General features: G+C 43.6%; 1 protein-coding gene across 1 annotated transcript in view; it reads left to right on the forward strand.

Annotated features, from left to right (window-relative positions):
• The window catches only part of LOC139387822 (guanine nucleotide exchange factor VAV2-like), a 244,166-nt gene that overhangs the window by 59,982 nt on the left and 161,336 nt on the right, over positions 1-22,848 (forward strand). Inside the window, exon 2 of the mRNA XM_071134068.1 lies at positions 10,427-10,543. Coding sequence (XP_070990169.1) covers positions 10,427-10,543 — 117 coding nt within the window. The remainder of the gene's footprint in view (positions 1-10,426; positions 10,544-22,848) is intronic.

The following is a 22,848-nucleotide window of genomic DNA, read 5'->3' on the forward strand; positions in this document are numbered from 1 at the left end:
ATTTAAGGTATTATGGGACAAAATGGGCATGCTTCCTATTATGCTGCAGTGTCAAAACATTCAAATCTGTTTATAATTAAACTCATTATAGGCTATTATACAGATATAGGATCTTAATTTGAGCCAGTTTGCTACAGCAGGAAAATGATCATGCAGCAACAGGAAATGTTAATAATTATTATTATATTTATATTATTATTATAATTCATGGACATTTTTGTAGGGGTTGATACTTTTTTCGTAAGGGAAAATAAAGTTGGAAATTAGAAAATGGAAATTACAAACTTCAGAAACATTTTTACTCCACAAAATACACTGCAACAGGGTGATCAAATTAAGATCCTACATCTGTAAACCCCAAACCGTGCATCTCTCCTTTAGTGTTCTCAAACCCAGTTTTTATTTGGTGAAAACACACACTCAGTACTGCTGTTATGCTGGGCACTCTCAATATAAAAGCATTGATTTCTCCCACCCTCTCACTGTATGGTGTCTCTGGCCTTGCCAGGGAAGGAAGGAGATGAAGGAGCTAGATCTAAGACAGGATCTAAATCACTGCTATGAGAAACACCCTGGTGAGGGAGGAGGGAAACGGTAGGGCTGGGAGAAGATAGATGTAGTCCTCTGCTCCCCAGTCTGGTGTCATAAATTACCTGGCCATTGATCCGGTGTGGTCTCAGATTCTCAGCAGCCCTCTCCACACTTTGCTCAGGGGGCTGAGAGGATGTGAAAGGGCTGAGACTACCAACAACAGAACTACAATGAGATTGTGTTTCTAACAACCAGAGATTGCTCACACACTGCTTCTCTCCAGGGTCTATGGTACACAGCTCATTCTGCACCTAGAGTACTGTGGCAGAGGAGGCTGGTGATTGGAGCTATAGGAGGACAGGCTCAATGTTATGGCTGGAATGGAGTAAATCGAACACAGTCAAACGGGGTTTCCGTATGTTTGATGTGTTTGATACTGTTCCATCCATTCCTTTCCAGACATTGCAACGAGGACTTCCTCCTATAGCTGCTCCCACCAGCCTCCTCTGATCTGTAGGTATTATAGATTTTGGTTGTTTGCACCCAGGTTGTGGTTCGCAAAACAAGAGTATTCATACTAAAGTGTGGTGTCTGATTCAGTATTCTTTGAGGGTTTTCAAATTCGGACTGAATTATGGTGTGCAGGGTTGGAAAAGGCAGGATTAATGTAGGTAAAATGGATATCTCCTTGGTTGACATGACGTTTCCAGGCCCATACCTCTGGCTTGTCTAAAGACAACAGGAAGTTAACTCTCCAGAGTGACCAGAGCAGCCAAGTGGATGATGACATTATTTGTGAGTCCATCATGGAAAACCAAATCTTTATTTTGAAATGCTCACCCACTCTCTAAATAGGCTCAGTCACACGAGGGTGAAAGCCCTGTGTCAGAAAATAAAACAGAGAAATATACAGCTGAAAATATAATATTTTTGGTTATGGAAAATATATTTCACAGCGGTTTAGATGGTACAATGATTCTCTACACTATACTTGCATGTTTTGTCACATAAACTGAAATTAGGCCAACTATTCTAATTTTTTAAACCAGGAAATGGAGGAGTGATTTCTACATAGTGCATCTTTAAGGTCAGAGGAAATGGGAAATCAGGTCAAATAGTTTTGAGGTGTTAATGAAGGCTTTTTGCTGCCTTTTGTCTTCTGCTGCCCTGGGTCCATTCCTCTCCTCTCCTCTCCTCTCATCTCCTCTCCTCTCCTCTCCTCTCCTCTCCTCTCCTCTCCTCTCTTTCTTTCTTTCTTTCTTTCTTTCTTTCTTTCTTTCTTTCTTTCTTTCTTTCTTTCTTTCTTTCTTTCTTTCTTTCTTTCTTTCTTTCTTTCTTTCTTTCTTTCTTTCTTTCTTTCTTTCTTTCTTTCTTTCTTTCTTTCTTTCTTTCTTTCTTTCGTTTTTTCTTTCGTTTTTTCTTTTATTCTTTCTTTCTTTCCCCACACACACACACACACACACACACACACACACATACACGGCCAGCCTAATCTGGTGGCAGACTGATGACACCCACCAGGGTTTACTAAGAGGTCCAGGTGTTGATTGACAAAGGCATGGATGATGTCACCTGATTAGGGTGGATTGGGGAGTGAAGATATGTAGGAGGGGGACATGTTGAGGCCCATCTACAATATATTGCAGCTGGCTGGATCTGGCTGTGGCGAGCTGGCTTGCCTGGTACTGTGAGAGAGACTATAGTGCCGTTACCTTCATTGAATAGAACCTCTCCGTCCTCTCCATTATCCATGAGCGCACATCCTTTGTTCCCAGGATGGTTCTGCTTTAGCGGGCAGAGTACCTTCAAGACATTTCTCTTCTGTCTCTTTCCTCTGTTCTGCTTCACATTTCTCACAAAGCTTTTTTTCTCTTAAGAGGACTTCCTTTCAGTTGACTAAAGTTCACTGGTTTTTCTATTTTCAGCAGATTGACCTGTGTGTGTGTGTGTGTGTGTGTGTGTGTGTGTGTGTGTGTGTGTGTGTGTGTGTGTGTGTGTGTGTGTGTGTGTGTGTGTGTGTGTGTGTGTGTGTGTGTGTGTGTGTGTGTGTGTGTGTGTGTGTGTGTGTGTGTGTGTGTGTGTGTGTGTGTGTGTGTGTGTGTGTGAGAAAGAGAGCGAGAGAGAGCAGACATGTTAGTTGAACCAAGTTGTACACTCCACTTTCAATACATGCCTCTTATCTAAGAACTGCCCCTTGAGGCAATTAGCTTGTGTGCTAACATCTTATATACAGTTGGAGCAAAGGTGAAGGTGGACTTGCCTCAATTATCTCAACCATTCTGAATCTCTACAGCACCACTCCTTCTGGAGTCTGGCTTTTCCAATGAATTGTGATCCTTTGTAATGGAGATGAACCTTTCTAAAAGCCTGTAGTTAGCCTACTTAACACGGATCTTAAAACTGGGTCACATAGTGCTAATTTGAAAGGCTTCGTATGTTGTGTTGGGGCTTGATCTAATAACATGGGCGCTCCGCGTCCTTATATGGGGCTTTGGGGGTAATACTATCAGATTAACATTTGCATAGTGCTCATGTATTATTCATGGGGTGTCTGCCTCCCCAATTAGCCTGACAAGGGCCTTCTCTTGACTGGCTTTAACATCTATGTGACCCGGAAGTTTGCCTTCCGTCATAGATAACAGGGATGGGGGGGGGGGGGGGGGGGGTTGTCTGTTCACAACACCAATCAGAGGGTGTGGCTGACTCCCTAATCCAAGAGAGAAGGGTGTTTCTAAACGTACAGGCAGGGCTGGTGAGAGAGAGGTTGAAATACACAGAGCATGGACAACATACTGTAATATCTAGCACAGTATTAGGACTACTAGAAGTGTTTGCCTATAGATTTCCCAGAGAGCCTGGTCTTCACACACACACATCGCTCCCTGTAGCATCTCATCCATCTGTCATAAGCAGCACAGCCTCTTTTATGTGGGCTGCTGTGGAGGAGAGGAAAGGGTTGAGTGGGCTGCAGCGTTCTGTTCTGTTCTCTCTTCCTGTTTTTCCAGAGTTGTGTGGAGTGATTCCCTCCCGTAGACACAGGTGTACACATCACCAGCTGCTGTCTGTGTGTTTTAAATGACTGTGTCTGTCTGCTTGACTCTCTCTTAGACAGACTTGACTCTCTCCCACTGACTCTGACTATCTGATCCACTCACTGACTCATATCGGCTATCTCAGTCTGTGTGGACCCATCTCTCAACTCCCCATCTCTCTGCAGACTGTATCCACCCTTTTCCCCCTCGCTTGCTTAGTTGCTTTGCACTCTGTTCTTTTTTCATCATCCTCAGAGTCAGACACAACAACCCCCTCCACCCCTTACCCTCCCCCCTCCCCCTCTACCCCACAGGACTTGTTGTCTGCCGGCTTTCACCAAAGCGCCTCAGTTTTGGCAAAACAACTCCCTTCTCCTTCCCTTTAATTCCAGAGCTCTCAGGTTTATGAGGAAGCTTGCATTTGTATCGCTTCATTTCTGAAGCAGTGGGGAGGCAGTGCACTTGAGGGTCACAGTTCCTCCACAGTGCTGGGGTAATGCATTATTCTCTGTGTGAGGGGTGGGTTGGGCGACACCACCAAGGTGCTGTCAGGGGATGACAGCCCTTTGTTACCTGTTTTCTCCCTCTTTGCCGTTCGCTCATGTCATCCTCTTCTCCACCCCATACCAACAAGTCTTCTTTCTTGCTCACACTGGTTGTTAGCTGTTGTTTTATTTTACCTTTATTTAACTAGGCAAGTCAGTTAAGAACAACTTCTTATTTACAATGACAGCCTAGGAACAGTGGGTTAATTGCCTTGTTCAGGGGCAGAACGACAGATTTTTACCTTGTCAGCTCTGGGATACGATCTAGCAACCTTTCGGTTACTGTCCCAATGCTCTAACCACTGGGCTACCTGCCGTTTGCTGGATTAGAACTCAGAATTCAAAGTCAGAGCTTTCACTTCAGTGGAGCAAACGCACACGCACGCATTCACACACACAGAAGATATACACACAGAGGAGGGGTCCCGCCAGGTGTGTCTTTTTCAATGGCCAGTGGGTTCTGAGAAAACACCAGACTGTTGAAGAGAGAACAAGGCCAAGGAGTCCTGTCTCTGAGGTTGGGCTGGTCAACATGATGTCTGTACAGTGTGGAGTCTTCAAGGTTGTACTGGGCTACTCTCTAAGCATTCAGGGTTGTTGGCGAAACATATGGCTCAATAATTAGCCTTGGCTACAGTTGAAGTGGGAAGTTTACACACACCTTGGTTGGAGTCATTGAAACTCGTTTTTCAACCACTCCACAAATTTCTTGTTAATAAACTATAGTTTTGCCAAGTCGGTTAGGACACCTACTTTGTGCATGACACATTTCCAACAAATGTTTACAGACAGATTCTTTCACTTATAATTCACTGTATCACAATTCCAGTTGGTCAGAAGTTTACATACACTAAGATGACTGTTCTATAAACAACTTGGAAAATTCCAGAAAATTATGTTATGGCTTTAGAAGCTTCTGATAGGCGAATTTACATCATTTGAGTCAATTGGAGATGTACCTGTGGATGTATTTAAAGGCCAACCTTCATACTCAGTGCCTCTTTGCTTGACATCATGGGAAAATCAAAATATATCAGCCAAGACCTCAGAAAAAATATTGTAGACCTCAAAAAAAAAAGTCTGGTTCATCCTTGGGAGCAATTTCCAAATGCCTGAAGGTACCACATTAATCTGTACAAACAATAGTATGCAAGTATAAACACCATGGGACCACATAGCCGTCATATCGCTCAGGAAGGTGACGCGATCTGTGTCCTTGAGATGAACATACTTTGGTGCGAATAGTGCAAATCAACCCCAGAACAACAGCAAAGGACCTTGTGAAGATGCTGGAGGACACTGGTACAAAAGTATCTATATCCACAGTAAAACGAGTCCTAAATCGACATAACCTGAAAGGCCGCTCAGCAAGGAAGAAGCCACTGCTCCAAAACCGCCATAAAAAATCCAGACTACGGTTTGCAACTGCACATGGGGACAAAGATCGTACTTTTTGGAGAAATGTCCTCTGGTCTGATGAAACAAAAATATAACTGTTTGGACATAAGGACCATCGCTATGTTTGGAGGAAAAAGGGGGAGGCTTACAAGCCGAAAAACAATGATGTGGATATATTGAAGCAGCATTTCAAGACATCAGTCTGGAAGTTAAAGCTTGGTCACAAATGGGTCTTCCAAATGGACAATGACCCCAAGCATACTTCCAAAGTTGTGGCAAAATGGCTTAAGGACAACAAAGTCAAGGTATTGGAATGGCCATCACAAAGCCCTGACCACAATCCTATAGAAAATTTGTGGGCAGAACTGTAAAAGCGTGTGCAAGCAAGGAGGCCTACAAACCTGACTCCGTTACACCAGCTCTGTCAGGAGGAATGGGCCAAACTTCACCCAACTTATTGTGGGAAGCTTGTGGAAGGCTACCCAAAACATTTTACCCAAGTTAAACAACTCAAGGCAATGCTACCAAATACTAATTGAGTGTATCTAAACTTCTGACCCACTGGGAATGTAATGAAAGAAATAAAAGCTGAAATAAATCATTCTCTCTATTATTATTCTGACATTTCACATTCTTAAAATAAAGTGGTGATCTTAACTGATCTAGACAGGGAACTTTTACTAGGATTAAATGTCAGGAATTGTGAAAAACTGAGTTGAAATGTAGTTGGCTAAGGTGTATGTAAACTTCCGACTTCAACTGTATATGTTGTAAAGAAATGAAAATGTAAAGGTTTAGTGCAGTTAGAGATACAAGAGATGTTCTGACTGTAGTATTTCACACAGAGAAATGACTTGCAAGACAGGCTATGGATATATGTGGGGTAACACAGTAGGATACTCCCATATGAGTTGTATTCAGGCCAGCAGCAGCCTGAGGACCTGACCATGTTCAGAGTGTGTCCTGGGTGTGTTCAGAGCTGTAGAGATGGTGTGTGTATATGTGTGTTTTCCACTCAACAGATCATTATTCCACCACTCATGCCCTCAGCTCTGTTATCTTACACTAGGCAACAGTATTAGAATGTCATTAGAATGTCTTCCACATATTCGCTCCTATGATCTCTGTCTGGAGCCCCCCACTCCAACCACCTCTTGCAAATGTTACCTTTTATCCTTGGCAGAAGAATACACTTTTTCTCCTCTCCATTTGACAATCGCCAGACATGATAACCTTAGCTAGTGAACTGCAAATGCCACTGCAGCGGCCAGCCAATCACGTCGCACGTCACTGGGCGCGGTGGCCGGTGTTGCTCTCTTATGTGGCTCAGTGCAATGACTCTCTCTCTGTGGAGATGTGCTGTATGAATGTGAATCAGCAGAAACCTGAGGTCTGGACACACATGACTGGCATGAATATCCAGAACAATGGACAATATCATATCTCAAACTCATTTAGCCTATTATCCACGTAAAAATGCAAGGGTGCTCCACTACTAACATGAAAACACAGCAGGTGCCAAAAGAAAGACTATTCTCAACACGCATTCCATCGCAACTGAAATTAGTCAAGGGATATGTTTCAAGCCCAAAGCTTTCATCAGGCTGGGTTTCTGTACAGCACTTTGAGATATCAGCTGATGTACGAAGGGCTATATAAATACATTTGATTTGATTTGATTTGATCAGCATAAATACCCAAGTGTTTTTGGTTAACGAAGCCTCCCAGTCCTCTCTCACACTATCAGGAAAACACATTGGTACAGAATCTGTCTCCATGGCCACAGCTGCTTCTCGACCCACACGGTAAGATACAGTATGAAAGAGCCTATCTCAATGAGCTAGGTAATATGTACACATTAGGTGGTGAGAGATGGAAGACAATAATGCTGCTGCGGTATTGTTTTGTCGCGGTACTTATGGTTGTCTCTCACCCGTAGTCTGATACATTGTACTTATTGCAGAAACACATTTACTCATGAAGAGATTCACTCTGATGCACAAGATCATTTAGCCAATTCTATAACATCACCATGCCTGGAATATTGGATATGTGGGTACGCACTCTTCTCATTCCTAACTGAGAGAGCAGGTTGATCTAGTATAACATCAGTGGCTTCTACCATGCTGTGTCTGATATGTACTGGCACATTCACAATGATGTCTAAATCCATGCTAGAGGGAAAGCACAGTTCACACAGCACATCTCCTGTACCTGAAGAGGTGCCCCTACACTCTTAGAAAAAAGGGTTCCATAGGGGTTATTCAGCTGTCCCCATAGGAGAACCCTTTTTGTTCCCAGGTAATAACCCTTTTTTGGTTCCAGGTAAAACCCTTTTGGGTTTCTTGTAGAATCCTCAGTGGAAAGGCTTCTACATGGAACCCAAAAGGTTTCTACCTGGAACCAAAAGGGTTCTATCTCGAACCATAAAGGGTTATTCAAACGGTTCTCCTTTGGGGAAAGCCAAAGAACCCTTTTAGGTTCTAGATAGCACCTCTTTTTCTAAGAGTGTAGTGTTGGTTTGAGTCATTGGTACTACTATGAGATACTATGCCATGGGTTATAGGGGGATATTGCTAGGAGACAGGTGTCTCTCTGCTCTCTGCCTGTGTTATCTGAGTCAGAGATGTACTACTTCAGTCCCAGCTTCAGTCTGAGCCGCAGGAGCACAATCAGCCTGGCATCATGTTTAATCACGCTTAGCATAGTTACAGGAAGGAGGAGGAAGTGGAGAGCCTGTCAATCATGACCAGGAAATTAAATAGGCCTATTCTCTAAAAGATGTCACAATGATATTGCTTATTACAGATCCTGAGTGGTGCAGCGGTCTAAGGCAAGAGGTGTCACTGCAGTCCCTGGTTCGAATCCAGGCTGCATCACATCCGGCTGTGATTGGGAGTCCTATAGGGTGGCAGGCCCAGCGTCGTCCGGGTTTGGCCGGGGTAGGCCGTCATTGTAAATAAGAATGTGTTCTTACCTGAATTGCCTGGTTAAATAAAAATCTAAAATACAATTTAAAAAAACTAGGAGTTGGATTGAGCTAGAAATATTTCTGATGTTCACAGCAGTCCCCAAATGTAGTAAAACATATATAAAGAAATTCCCTTTTTCAGGACCCTGTCTTTAAAAGATAATTCGTAAAAATCCAAATAACTTCACAGATCTTAATTGTAAAGGGTTAAACACTGTTTACCATGCTTGTTCAATGAACCATAAACAATTAATGAACATGCACCTGTGGAACAGCTTACAGACGGTAGGCAATTAAGGTCACAGTTATGAAAACTTAGGACACTAAAGAAGCCTTTCTACTGACTCTGAAAAACACCAAAAGAAAGATGCCCAGGGTCCCTGCTCATCTGCGTGAACGTGTCTTAGGCATGCGGCAAGGAGGCATGAGGACTGCAGATGTGGCCAGGGCAATACATTTCAATGTCCGTAACGCCTAAGACAGCGCTACAGGGAAACAGGATGGATAGCTGATCATCCTCGCAATGACAGACCACGTTTAACAACACCTGCACAGGATCAGTACATCCGAACATCACACCTGTGGGACAGGTACAGGATGGAAACAACAACTACCCGAGTTCCGCACAATCCCTCCATCGGTGCTCAGACTGTCCACAATAGGCTGAGAGAGGCTGGACTGAGGGCTTGTAGTCCTGTTGTAAGGCAGGTCCTCACCAGACATCACCGGCAACAACGTCGCCTATGGGCACAAACCCACAGTCGCTGGACCAGACAGGACTGGCAAAAAGTGCTCTTCACTGACAAGTCGCGTTTTTTTCTCACCAGGGGGGATGGTTGGATTCGCGTCTATCGTCGAAGGAATGAGCGTTACACCGAGGCCTGTACTCTGGAGCAGGATCGATTTGGAAGTGGAGGGTCCACCATGGTCTGGGGCGGTGCGTCACAGCATCATTGGACTGAGCTTGTTGTCATTGCAGGCAATCTCAAAGCTGTGCGTTACAGGGAAGACATCCTCCTCCCTCATGTGGTACCCTTCCTGCAGGCTCATCCTGACATGACCCTCCACCATGACAATGCCACCAGCCATATTGCTCGTTCTGTGCGTGATTTCCTGCAAGACAGGAATGTCAGTGTTCTGCCACGGCCAGCATGTTTGGGACCTGTTGGATTGGATGGTGAAGGCTAGGGGCCATTCCCCCCCAGAAATGTCTGGAACTTGCAGGTGTCTTAGTAGAAGAGTGGGGTAACATCTCACAGCAAGAACTGGCAAATCTGGTGCAGTCCATGAGGAGGAGATGCACTGCAGTACTTAATGCAGCTGGTGGCCACACCAGATACTGACTGTTACTTTTGATTTTGACCCCCCTTTTTTCATGGACACATTATTCCATTTATGTTAGTCTCATGTCTGTGAAACTTGTTCAGTTTGTCTCAGTTGTTGAATCTTATGCTCATACAAATATTAACAGTTGTTAAGTTTGCTAAAAATAAACGCAGTTGACAGTGAGAGGACGTTTCTTTTTTTGCTGAGTTGATATGTTATATTGTCATCAACACTGGATAGTTGCAGTGAAATGTATTGTTTTACAGGGTTAGCAATTTCCCTCTTTTATTTTCAGATTCACATGTCACTTTATAATCATTATCCTTCAATAGGTATCACGTAAACATTTAACAGATAAAGAATATTATCAGGAAAACACCCCTCAACATATAATGTTCTCATTACTGAGAACCTGCTGGATAACTAATACTGAGAGCACATACGGCTCGATGTGAATTTGTTTGAAAAGGTAAGCAACTGAAGGGTGCGCAAAGTTTGGCGCAAACTGAGGGAAGCTATGGAGTGGAGTGTCCAAATGGCTGGGAACTCACCAGTACACATCATCACAAATCTTATCCCACGCTGTTTCTGACCTGGATGTGTTTCTTCTCTCTCTCTTCCAGTTTCTCTGTCTGAAGAACATCCGGACGTTCCTCAAGGTGTGCCACGACAAGTTTGGCCTGCGTAACAGTGAGCTGTTTGACCCTTTTGACCTGTTTGATGTCAGGGATTTCGGCAAGGTGAGTGATGTTGGTGTTGAATGGAGGTCATTGTGGTTTGGGCGATGAGGCTGTGTGTGCAGCTATTGAAGTGTGGAGTGTTCTTCCCTGCCCAATATCTTGGCTTACTCAGAAATGGGATCTATTTTCCCAATGTGATATATGACTTTTTCCACATTTTGTTACATTACATTACATTACATTACAATGGATTAAATAAAATAAAAATCCTCAGCAATCTACACAAAGCGAAAACAGGTTTTTAGAAAAGTTTCTAATAAAAAAAATAACAGATACCTTATTTACATTCAGACCCTTTGCTATGAGACTCGAAATTGAGCTCAGGTGCATCCTGTTTCCATTGATCATCCTTGAGATGTTTCTACAACTTGATTAGAGTACACCTGTGGTAAATTCATTTGATTGGACACGATTTGGAAAGGCGCAAACCTGTCTATGTAAGGTCCCACAGTTGACAGTGCATGTCAGAGCAAAAGTCAAAAGGTCATGAGGTCGAAGGAGTTGTCTGTAGAGCTCAGAGACAGGATTGTGTCAAGGCACAGCTCTGGGGACGGGTACCAAAAAATGTCTGCAGCATTGAAGGTCCCAAATAACACAGTGGCCTCCATCATTATTAAATGAAAGAAGTTTGGAACCAGCAAGACTCTTCCTGGAGCTGGCCGTCCGGCCAAACTGAGTCATCGGGGGAGAGCGGCCTTAGGCAGGGAGGTGACCAAGAAGCCGATGGTCACTCTGACAGAGCAGAAGGACACTCATCTCTGCAGCACTCCACTAATCAGGTCTTTATGGTAGAGTGGCCAGACGGAAGCCACTCCTCAGGAAAAGGCACATAACAGCCCGCTTGGAGTTTGCCAAAGGCACCTAAAGACTCTCAGACGATGATAAACAAAAGTCTCTGGTCTGATGAAACCTGGTTTTGTTTTGTCATTATGGGGTAATGTTGTTATTATATTTAACTAGGCAAGTCAGTTATGAACAAATTCTTATTTTCAATGATGGCCTAGCAACAGTGGGTTAACTGCCTTGTTCAGGGGCAGAACAACAGATTTTTACCTTGTCAGCTCGGGGATTTGATCTTGCAACCTTTCGGTTTCAAGTCCAACATTCTAACCACTAGGCTACCTGCCGCCCAATGTGTGTAGATTGATGAGGGGGAAAAAACTATTTAATCAATTTTAGAGTAAGGCTGTAACGTAACAAAATGTGGAAAAATCAAGGGGTCTGAATACTTTCCGAACGCGCTGTATATAAAATGCAACACGGTTGCTCCTGCATAAAATAGATTGTGCCACTTGTATCTAAAAAGCACTCTTGTTGGAATGATAAGCTTGCTGCTCCATTGATTTCAATATGGGATGTTTGTGATGGATGAGATGTAATAGGGATATTAGTTACAGCTCACAGTCTGATCTGTCTGCTGTAGAAGCGGCCTATTGTGCATTTCAGCTATCAGAGCATACGGTGTCACACTTCAGGGTCAGTGCTTTGTGCATGTGTCAGTTAATATGAATGTGTTTGGGTGTATATGTATATCTTTGTTTTATGCCAGTGTGTGAGAAGATGGTTCATGGATTTTCCTGGAAGCTGTGTGTGTGTGTGTGTGTTTGGTCCACTTGCCCTTTGAGTATATTCATTCCGCTAATTATGTTATAAAACATTTCTTAAAAGGAAGTAAACTAAATCATACAGGGAGGGACCAACCTGAATTTGTCCAAATGAAGCTCTTGTTTTGTTTGGACTAATGAGAACTGTTTGGACTAATTATTACACCCCTAGAGTGTGTGTGATTCGTGTGTGATCCAGGGCACATTAACCTGGACGCCTCTCTTTACAGCTAATCCAGTTTACTGTGAACCAACTCAGTGCGTTCCATGGGGGAGTGCTGAGATCTCGTCAGGCTATTGGGTCATATAAGTAGTGCCAAACAGTGGAGTCTTCTGAGGGGAGGACGGCTCATAATAATGTCTAGAACGGTGAAAATGGAATGGCATCAAACATATGGAAACCACAATTTGATAACATGCCACCGATTCCACTCCAGTCATTACCACAAGCCCATTTGTCCTTATTAAGGTGCCACCAACCTGTGACTCCAATGTACAGTTGTGGCCAAAAGTTTTGAGAATGACACAAATATTAATTTTCACAAAGTCTGCTGCCTCAGTTTGTATGATGGCAATTTGCATATACTCCAGAATGTTATGAAGAGTGATCAGATGAATTGGAATTAATTGCAAAGTCCATTTTTTCCATGCAAATGAACTGAATCCCCCCAAAACATTTCCACTGCATTTCAGCCCTGCCACAAAAGGACCAGCTGACATCATGTCAGTGATTCTATCGTTAACACAGGCGTGAGTGTTGACGAGGACAAGACTGGAGATCACTCTGTCATGCTGATTGAGTTCGAATAACCGACTAGAAGCTTCAAAAGGAGGGTGGTGCTTGGAATCATTGTTCTTCCTCTGTCAACCATGGTTACCAGCAAGGAAACACGTGCCGTCATCATTGCTTTGCACAAAAAGGGCTTCACAGGCAAGGATATTGCTTCCAGTAAGATTGCACCTAAATCAACCATTTATCGGATCATCAAGAACTTCAAGGAGAGCGGTTTAATTGCTGTGAAGAAGGCTTCAGGGTGCCCAAGAAGGTCCAGCAAGGACTGTCTCCTAAAGTTGATTCAGTTGCAGGATCGGGGCACCACCAGTACAGAGCTTGCTCAGGAATGGCAGCAAGCAGGTGTCAAGAAGGGCAGCAAAGAAGCCACTTCTCTCCAGGAAAAACATCAGGGACAGACTGATATTCTGCAAAAGGTATAGGGATTGGACTGCTGAGGACTGGGGTAAAGTCATTTTCTCGAATGAATCCCCTTTCCAATTGCTTGGGGCATCCGGAAATAATCTTGTCCGGAGAAGACAAGGTGAGTGCTACCATCAGTCCTGTGTCATGCCAACGGTAAAGCATCCTGAGACCATTCATGTGTGGGGTTGCTTCTCAGCCAAGGGAGTGGGCTCACTAACAATTTTGCCTAAGAACACAGCCATGAATAAAGAATGGTACCAACACATCCTCTGAGAGCAACTTATCCCAACCATCCAGGAACAGTTTGGTGATGAACAATGCCTTTTCCAGCATGATGGAGCACCTTGCCATAAGGCAAAAGTGATAACTAAGTGGCCCGGAGAACAAAACATCAATATTTTGGGTCCATGGCCAGGAAACTCCCCGGACCTTAATCCCATTGAGAACTTGTGGTCAATCCTCAAGAGGCGGGTGGACAAACAAAATCCCACAAATTCTGACAAACTCCAAGCATTGATTATGCAAGAATGGGCTGCCATCAGTCAGGATGGGGCCCAAAAGTTAATTGACAGCATGCCAGGGCGGATTGCAGAGGTCTTGAAAAAGAAGGGTCAACACTGCAAATATTGACTCTTTGCATCAACTTCATGTAATTGTCAATAAAAGCCTTTGACACTTATGAAATGCTTGTAATTATACTTCAGTATTCCATAGTAACATCTGACAAAAATATCTAAAGATACTGAAGCAGCAAACTTTGTGGAAATCAATATTTGTGTCATTCTCAAAACTTTTGGCCACAACTGTATACTGTGATGCTTGGATATTGTTTGGACTTTTGCACTGTTGTATCTAGGTGGAATGAGTCAGATCAGGGGTGTTTATTGATGCTGTAAATGGCCTTCCAAGGCTGAAGTTTGAGTTGTGGGGAAATGATTGGGAACATTCTTGAATTTGTTATAGGACATACTTTAATCTTCACCGTGACTATAATCAGACCCTCTGGCCATGTCATCCAGGCTTAGTTGATATTGACTGTGTATTGGCATTTAACCCCATGAAAATCCTCATCTGAGAGCAATATGGACATGGAAGAGTCAAAGAGAGGGAGGGAGGGAGGGAGGGAGGGAGGGAGGGAGGGAGGGAGGGAGGGAGGGAGGGATAGAAAGAAAGAGGCCTGTCATTTGGCGTGTTGTAGATGAACCAGAGGACGATGTCTGAGAGTCAATGAGCTCACGGTAAACAATATTAAAATGGGGCACCAGTCAGAATCAATCACACACACCCTCCACATGTCAATTTGGAAATTGCATTTTGCATGGTCTCAGAGGTAGCGTGCTTGTCTTCTCATTGATTTTCCATTAAGGGCAAGCATCACATTATAATATATTGAAGTGAGCAGATCCCCTCTAATGTGGCTTACATTTAAATGGGTATGTGTGTATAGGTGTGTGTGTGTATGGGGGTGTGTGTGTATGGGTGTGTGTGTGTGTATGGGTGTGTGTGTATGGGTATGGGGGTGTGTGTGTATGGGTATGGGTGTGTGTGTGTATGGGTGTGTGTGTGTATGGGTGTGTGTGGGTGTGTGTATGGGTGTGGGTGTATGGGTGTGTGTGTGTATGGGTGTATGGGTGTGTGTGTGTGTGTGTATGGGTGTGTGTTTATGGGTGTGTGTGTATGGGTGTGTGTGTGTGTATGGGGGTGTGTGTGTGTATGGGGTTGTGTGTGGGTGTGTGTGTGTATGGGTGTGTGTGTATGGGTGTGTGTGTGTATGGGTGTGTGTTTATGGGTGTGTGTGTATGTGTGTGTATGGGTGTGTGTGTGTATGGGGGTGTGTGTGTATATGGGGGTGTGTGTGTGTATGGGGGTGTGTGTGTGTATGGGTGTGTGTGCATGGGTCAAATCAAATCAAATCAAATTTGATTTGTCACATACACATGGTTAGCAGATGTTAATGTGAGTGTAGCGAAATGCTTGTGCTTCTAGTTCCGACAATGCAGTAATAACCAACAAGTAATCTAACTAACAATTCCAAAACTACTGTCTTATACACAGTGTAAGGGGATAAAGAATATGTACATAAGGATATATGAATGAGTGATGGTACAGAGCAGCATAGGCAGGATACAGTAGATGGTATCGAGTACAGTATATACATGAGGTGAGTATGTAAACAAAGTGGCATAGTTAAAGTGGCTAGTGATACATGTATTACATAAGGATGCAGTCGATGATATAGAGTACAGTATATACGTATACATATGAGATGAATAATGTAGGGTAAGTAACATTATATAAGGTAGCATTGTTTAAAGTGGCTAGTGATATATTTACATCATTTCCTATCAATTCCCATTATTAAAGTGGCTGGAGTTGAGTCAGTGTCAGTGTCAGTGTGTTGGCAGCAGCCACTCAATGTTAGTGGTGGCTGTTTAACAGTCTGATGGCCTTGAGATAGAAGCTGTTTTTCAGTCTCTCGGTCCCAGCTTTGATGCACCTGTACTGACCTCGCCTTCTGGATGATAGCGGGGTGAACAGGCAGTGGCTCGGGTGGTTGATGTCCTTGATGATCTTTATGGCCTTCCTGTAACATCGGGTGGTGTAGGTGTCCTGGAGGGCAGGTAGTTTGCCCCCGGTGATGCGTTGTGCAGACCTCACTACCCTCTGGAGAGCCTTACGGTTGTGGGCGGAGCAGTTGCCGTACCAGGCGGTGATACAGCCCGTCAGGATGCTCTCGATTGTGCATCTGTAGAAGTTTGTGAGTGCTTTTGGTGACAAACCGAATTTCTTCAGCCTCCTGAGGTTGAAGAGGCGCTGCTGCGCCTTCTTCACGATGCTGTCTGTGTGAGTGGACCAATTCAGTTTGTCTGTGATGTGTATGCCGAGGAACTTAAAACTTGCTACCCTCTCCACTACTGTTCCATCGATGTGGATAGGGGGGTGTTCCCTCTGCTGTTTCCTGAAGTCCACAATCATCTCCTTAGTTTTGTTGACGTTGAGTGTGAGGTTATTTTCCTGACACCACACTCCGAGGGCCCTCACCTCCTCTCTGTAGGCCGTCTCGTCGTTGTTGGTAATCAAGCCTACCACTGTTGTGTCGTCCGCAAACTTGATGATTGAGTTGGAGGCGTGCGTGGCCACGCAGTCGTGGGTGAACAGGGAGTACAGGAGAGGGCTCAGAACGCACCCTTGTGGGGCCCCAGTGTTGAGGATCAGCGGGGTGGAGATGTTGTTGCCTACCCTCACCACCTGGGGGCGGCCCGTCAGGAAGTCCAGTACCCAGTTGCACAGGGCGGGGTCGAGACCCAGGGTCTCGAGCTTGATGACTAGCTTGGAGGGTACTATGGTGTTGAATGCCGAGCTGTAGTCGATGAACAGCATTCTCACATAGGTATTCCTCTTGTCCAGATGGGTTAGGGCAGTGTGCAGTGTGGTTGAGATTGCATCGTCTGTGAACCTATTTGGGCGGTAAGCAAATTGGAGTGGGTCTAGGGTGTCGGGTAGGGTGGAGGTGATATGGTCCTTGACTAGTCTCTAAAAGCACTTCATGATGACGGAAGTGAGTGCTACGGTAGTCGTTTAGCTCAGTTACCTTAGCTTTCTTGGGAACAGGAACAATGGTGGCCCTCTTGAAGCATGTGGGAACAGCAGACTGGTAAAGGGATTGATTGAATATGTCCGTAAACACACCGGTCAGCTGGTCTGCGCATGCTCTGAGGGCGCGGCTGGGGATGCCGTCTGGGCCTGCAGCCTTGCGAGGGTTAACACGTTTAAATGTCTTACTCACCTCGGCTGCAGTGAAGGAGATTCCGCATGTTTTCGTTGCAGGCCGTGTCAGTGGCACTGTATTGGCCTCAAAGCGGGCAAAAAAGTTATTTAGTCTGCCTGGGAGCAGGACATCCTGGTCCGTGACTGGGCTGGATTTCTTCTTGTAGTCCGTGATTGACTGTAGACCCTGCCACATGCCTCTTGTGTCTGAGCCGTTGAATTGAGATTCTACTTTGTCTCTGTACTGACGCTTAGTTTGTTTGATAGCCTTGCGGAGGGAATAGCTGCACTGTTTGTATTCGGTCATGTTACCAGTCACCTTGCCCTGATTAAAAGCAGTGGTTCGCGCTTTCAGTTTCACGCGAATGCTGCCATCAATCCACGGTTTCTGGTTAGGGAATGTTTTAATCGTTGCTATGGGAACGACATGGGTGTGTGTGTGTGTATATGGGTGTGTGTGTATGGGTGTGTGTGCATGCGTGCCCTGTAAGCCAAAGATAAAGGAGGGTATTTGTCTTCTTATAGAAAGGCATTTAAAGCTGGAGCTTTAAATGCAGCTTATATCGCTCAATTATGTTTTTCTTCCTACTCCTTTGTTTCCTTGTGATGAAAGCACTATAAACTGAATATCGTTTATCCTTACAGAATTTGGCTTCTCTTCATGGAAGTGTTTTATGATGCTCAGCACCACATACATTTCCGTTGTATAGACATTCTTTCTCGTACATTACCATATACAATATGATCAGCAAAACACTTAATGCATAGCCTTGTTGATGAAAAGGATAATTGAGAACCAACCTGGGAGACAGAGAGATGTCTCATCCCTTTCTCATCCCTGCCGTCTCCCTTACCTTCTGGATGTCTTCTGCTCTGTGGGTTTGTCGAACACCAACACAAGCTTCAAAGGGCCTCTACACTGTCTTAATACACAGAGGAGTCCAGGAGCATTCCAACAAGTCAGTAAGCTGCAGAGGGCTCAACTTAGTTTAGTCTATTAATTCGACCATTTAAAAAAAACAAGCACACATAAAACTTAAAAGCCAACTTAACCCGAAATCATCCATTTTTAGAGAGGATAAAGAGAGAGAGGAGAATGGGAAAATGGGGGTAAGGGTTAGAGGGGGTGGGATGCGTCTGATCTAGATTAATCAGCTTTGTCTCCTCTTCATCCTCTTATACGTCCACATTGACTGACTGTCAGTGGCAACAGAGGTCACCCCCCACCCTCCTCCCCCCGACCCGGTCCTTTTCCCTCACTCTAATGATGGCCTCTCCTGGGCCCCACTACTGCAGCAGGTAATTGCCCCCTCAGACCCTCCTCCCACCCCCCTCTCAGTGCCCTGGTTCTGGGTTGTTGAAACAGATGGACCCCCCCCCCCAACCCTTCTCCCCATTCCCCCTCTCTCCTCCACACATTCGTCCACAATACCCTCCTCCTGCACCCCAACTCCCCTCTCACCACCATCACACCTTTCCCACCTGGGATAGAGCCCCTCGTTCCCCCACCCCACCCATTATATATTCATTATGGCATCATTAGTGTTGAAAACAGCTTATTACAGTAGACCCAGGAGAACACTTGACTCTAAAGGCTCCCTCCACTACCTCCAAACCCAACAGCCTTGATTTTCTACCTTTTAATTAGCTTCCCAGAGAAACATGTCTGTCATTTAAATGACATGGCAATCAGTTTGTTTGGCTGTTGAGATGATGTCTGTAATTAGACAACACCTGTTAACCATCTATCAGTATTGGTTGATTTCATGTCTGTCTGTGACTGGGGGGCGATGATGAGAGATGGATGATCTGACAGCCAACTGCACTGTCATCTTATTTACCCATATGGGGAAAATATATATATATATATTTCGATACATCTTTTAGTGTACATGTGAAATATTTAAAATGGTCAAAATAATGAAAAAAATATTTTTTTATTTAATACATTTTAAATACATTCCAACATATATTATGGAATGTATTTAAAATGTATATATGTGTATGTAAAATGTATTTAAATGTATTTAAATATATTTCCAAATACATTCTGAAATACATTAAAGAATATATTTTCAGATGTATTTATCAATATATTTGGAAATGTTTTGTAAAATATATTCCAACATGCATTTCAATGTATTTGTAAGAAATATTTGTTTTTACTAAAATGTATGGCAAATATTGTAATGAAATGGTGACTGTCTAACAATAAAACCTTAGTAGGCTCTTTAGTATCACAAATGTGCCCAAAAATGACTAAGATAAAGCCAAGCCCCCAACAAGCCACGCCTCCAAGTCTTCAAATGAGAATATATTTTGTCAAAATGCATTTTTATTGTACTCGAAACATTCCAAAAACACTACCATGCATTTAAATGACAAAAATAAATGACTCCTTCATGTGCATATGACAAATAAACAAACTAACTTGACGAGAGCATTGCAACCAATGTCCAATGGGAAGGACTTAGCGTGTACTGGGTCATTCCACGAAATTAGTGCCTTTTGTGTTCCATTGATGTGTTGAGTAGAAATCATGCTTTTGTATGTGGTTCTGTTATATCTCTAAATCAACTAATGACACCAAGCCACAGCCAGCCAATTACAGACACCTGTGTGTGTCCTATATATAAACTATATAAACTAGTGACCTAGTGTTTGTCATTATAACCTGAAGACAGCTTGTCTGTCGAAACGGTGGTTATTAAATTATGGCATCTGAGCTCCTAGAGTGTCCTCTCCTTTTCTTTTTCAAGTTGAAATAATGCACCAGTATTGAATTTCAAAAGCCTGTTATATGAATTAAGGTGCCCTTTAATATAGACCACATGGAGAATTCAATCAATCTGATATTCAGTATGAAGAAAGACTTTGTAAAGTGCCACAATGCAGCATTTTGACGTGCCTCCTCGGTGACTTCAGAGAAGATTTCAACCCCAGCATCTCTCACTTCCCACCATCATTGTAAGGTTCTAGTTATGTCGTTGCTTCGAGTTATTTGTGAAGATCACTATTTATTTCATGTTATTAGGGACTCTGTCCCTCATTTTAAGGTCAACCCTGTTATGTGGACTGAACTCTCGTTTTAATATGGTGAAACTATTCCTTTTGATACGTTGATTTCAAAGGAAACATAGAACATCTAATAGTCAAATCATAGTGTAAAAGCAGTTGAGCTCGTTCGACTCTTTTTTGGCAGTTTTCTGGTGAGAAAAACTGAGCGGGTCGAGTATATCACATCAACTCTGTTAAACATAGATAGACAGGCAAGAAATCAAATAAATGGTGAATCATGCATTCAATTGCCCCTCTCTGTTGTAAACAACAAACTTCCATTCCTCCTGTCACAAGGGGATTCATGGCTGATTTAACTAGTAACTACCAGTTGGAGTGCCTCTCAAGTGGATTTTTACCAGATGTGGTATTTCCATTTCCCACCTGGTTACGAACACACCATAACAACGCTACCCATCCACTGTAGGGCACTCATTGGAAGCTCAAGGCCTAGACCGACACTTTGACATATTGTGTAACGTTGTAAGATGTATAGTTTTTGATAAAAAATAACAGCCTAGTGCTCAATCTCTTATTTAATTAAGCTGACTTATTATAGTCTCTTTTTTTTTTACTCGTGAGATGTTTTTTATGAAGTTGAAAGTGCTCTTTATGACCATGTAAACATTTTGTCAAATCAAAAGGTTTGTTTTTACTCACCATCACAATTAAAATTATATCACTGCCAAAGTTTTGCCTTGGTGGCCCCAAGAAATATCTCCATTGATCAATGTGTAAAGAGTAATTTAAGAAGCCTCATTAGGAAGCACTTTTGGCCACCCTGTAGACTAGATGTCATAGCCAAGCATTTCTGGAATATTGTCAGGCATTACATTCATTTGAGAAAATATGCAAATGTAGATACATGTATTTTAAATACATTTTTCTTTAAACCCGTATATGGGTAGGCAAAACATCATTCTTTAAAATGCAGACAGCGTAGGCAGTTTATATTCTTTCTACACAAAACCTAGTTTGAATCGTGACTGATTCATGGACTAGCTGAGCTTTCAGACTGCAGTTCTTTGAATTGAGATTGTGGCATCAAGGTGAATGGCATTTTATAGTGGCTGTGTGAAATTGTCTGACTGGCTGTGCAAGGAGAATAAGCCCAGAGATGAAGGCTTGAAGCAACACACACTTTACTAAAGTAACCTGAAGGACAGTGGGACAATTTACAGTCAAACGCATTGCAATTATGTGCAAATCTCTTTCAGAGGCGTCCCACTCTACATCAAAATTGCCATTGTTGTGAGTTTGAATCAGGAAACAGAGTTGGAAGTAGGCAACATTCAGACATCTAAGGACTCAGTCTCTCAAGAGAAAGAATGTTTGTCTTGGCTGTGTAGATGTGTCCCTTGGTTGTCATGCCAGCAGTGAGGAGAAGAAATAGTGTCAGGTAGGACAGGATGCCATTGGCTAAATGACTCTGCTTGGGTCGAGAAAGAGAAAAGGGAAATGGAAAATGATGGAGGGAGGGAGGAGGAAGAGTGGAGGGGACACCGCAACCATCAGACACCAGTCTATCCCAATTCATTTGAGCAGACTGCTTTCTTTCAGCTGCAATTTATCTCTCTCTTCTCTCATATCCATCTCTTTCTCCTTCTCTCACTCTCTCTTGCTTTCTCCTCTGTCTCTCGCACACCTTCTCCCCTCTCTCGCTCTCTCTCTCTCTCTCTCTCTCTCTCTCTCTCTTTCTCTCTCTCTCTCTCCCCCCCCCCCCTCTGTCTCTCATTTCTCTCCAGTCGGCCCCACCCTCTCTGTTCATTGAGTGTGTTGTGATAAGACTTAGCCACCAGCTGTAGCCATTGTGTAGACTCTTGAGACGGTCTCGGTGTGATTTGATTCTGCAGTCTGCCAAGGTAGATTCCAACCTCACTCTGGGCCTTGCCTCTTACTGACCCGCCACATGTCTCTGGACCTGGCCCAGCGCTGCCAGCGTCTATTCAGGAGATTATGGCTGGCCAGAAGTGAGGGACTGTAGTTATCAAGGAAAAAACAATTTTTATTTTTAAGGAAACTGCAGCCTGCATTTAAAAGGATGCTTCACTTTATTTGCTTGTTATTTACAGTGTTGCATATCCAGTTTGCCTGAATAAGCAGGTCAGATAGATAGATATTAGTGGATTCTACTAGGAATTAGGAGTTATTCAAACTGTTGCAGTAGAGGGGAGGTTAGAGGGCATGAATGAAGCATTGTGTGTCAGAGTCAGAGTCAGTTTCAGACTGGGGAGAGGAACACTGAACACAGTTTTTAACTGGTGTCAAATTAAATAATTCCGGCAGTGCCAAATGTAATAATAATTTCCAAAATGAATTTAGTAACATTGTGAACTAGTGAAGTCAAGTAGTGAACACCATGTCCGGACTCGAGCAATAAGCCGTTGTCCCTCTTCTCCATCTCCCACAGTGAGCAGCCAACCTAAGCCCTTACCATCATGGCTCCTAGCTCCGGTCAGCACTGAGCCCAGCTGTGATATGTGGGGAAATTCGAGGCCCCCAGCAGAGACTATGTAGGGGATAACCTTTTGTTTGAGTCTCAGTGGATCAGTGCCACTGACATCTATATCTTCATATCCTTACCTAATAGGAAGGAACATGAACTTGTTTTCAAAGCAGAGACGCCTGTGGTCTTTCTTGGAGGTCTATGCAACCAAGTATGAGAAGTGGAAGCAGTG

The sequence above is a fragment of the Oncorhynchus clarkii genome, chromosome 29 (assembly GCF_045791955.1).
Source record: "Oncorhynchus clarkii lewisi isolate Uvic-CL-2024 chromosome 29, UVic_Ocla_1.0, whole genome shotgun sequence".
In the NCBI taxonomy this organism is placed as follows: Eukaryota; Metazoa; Chordata; class Actinopteri; order Salmoniformes; family Salmonidae; genus Oncorhynchus; species Oncorhynchus clarkii.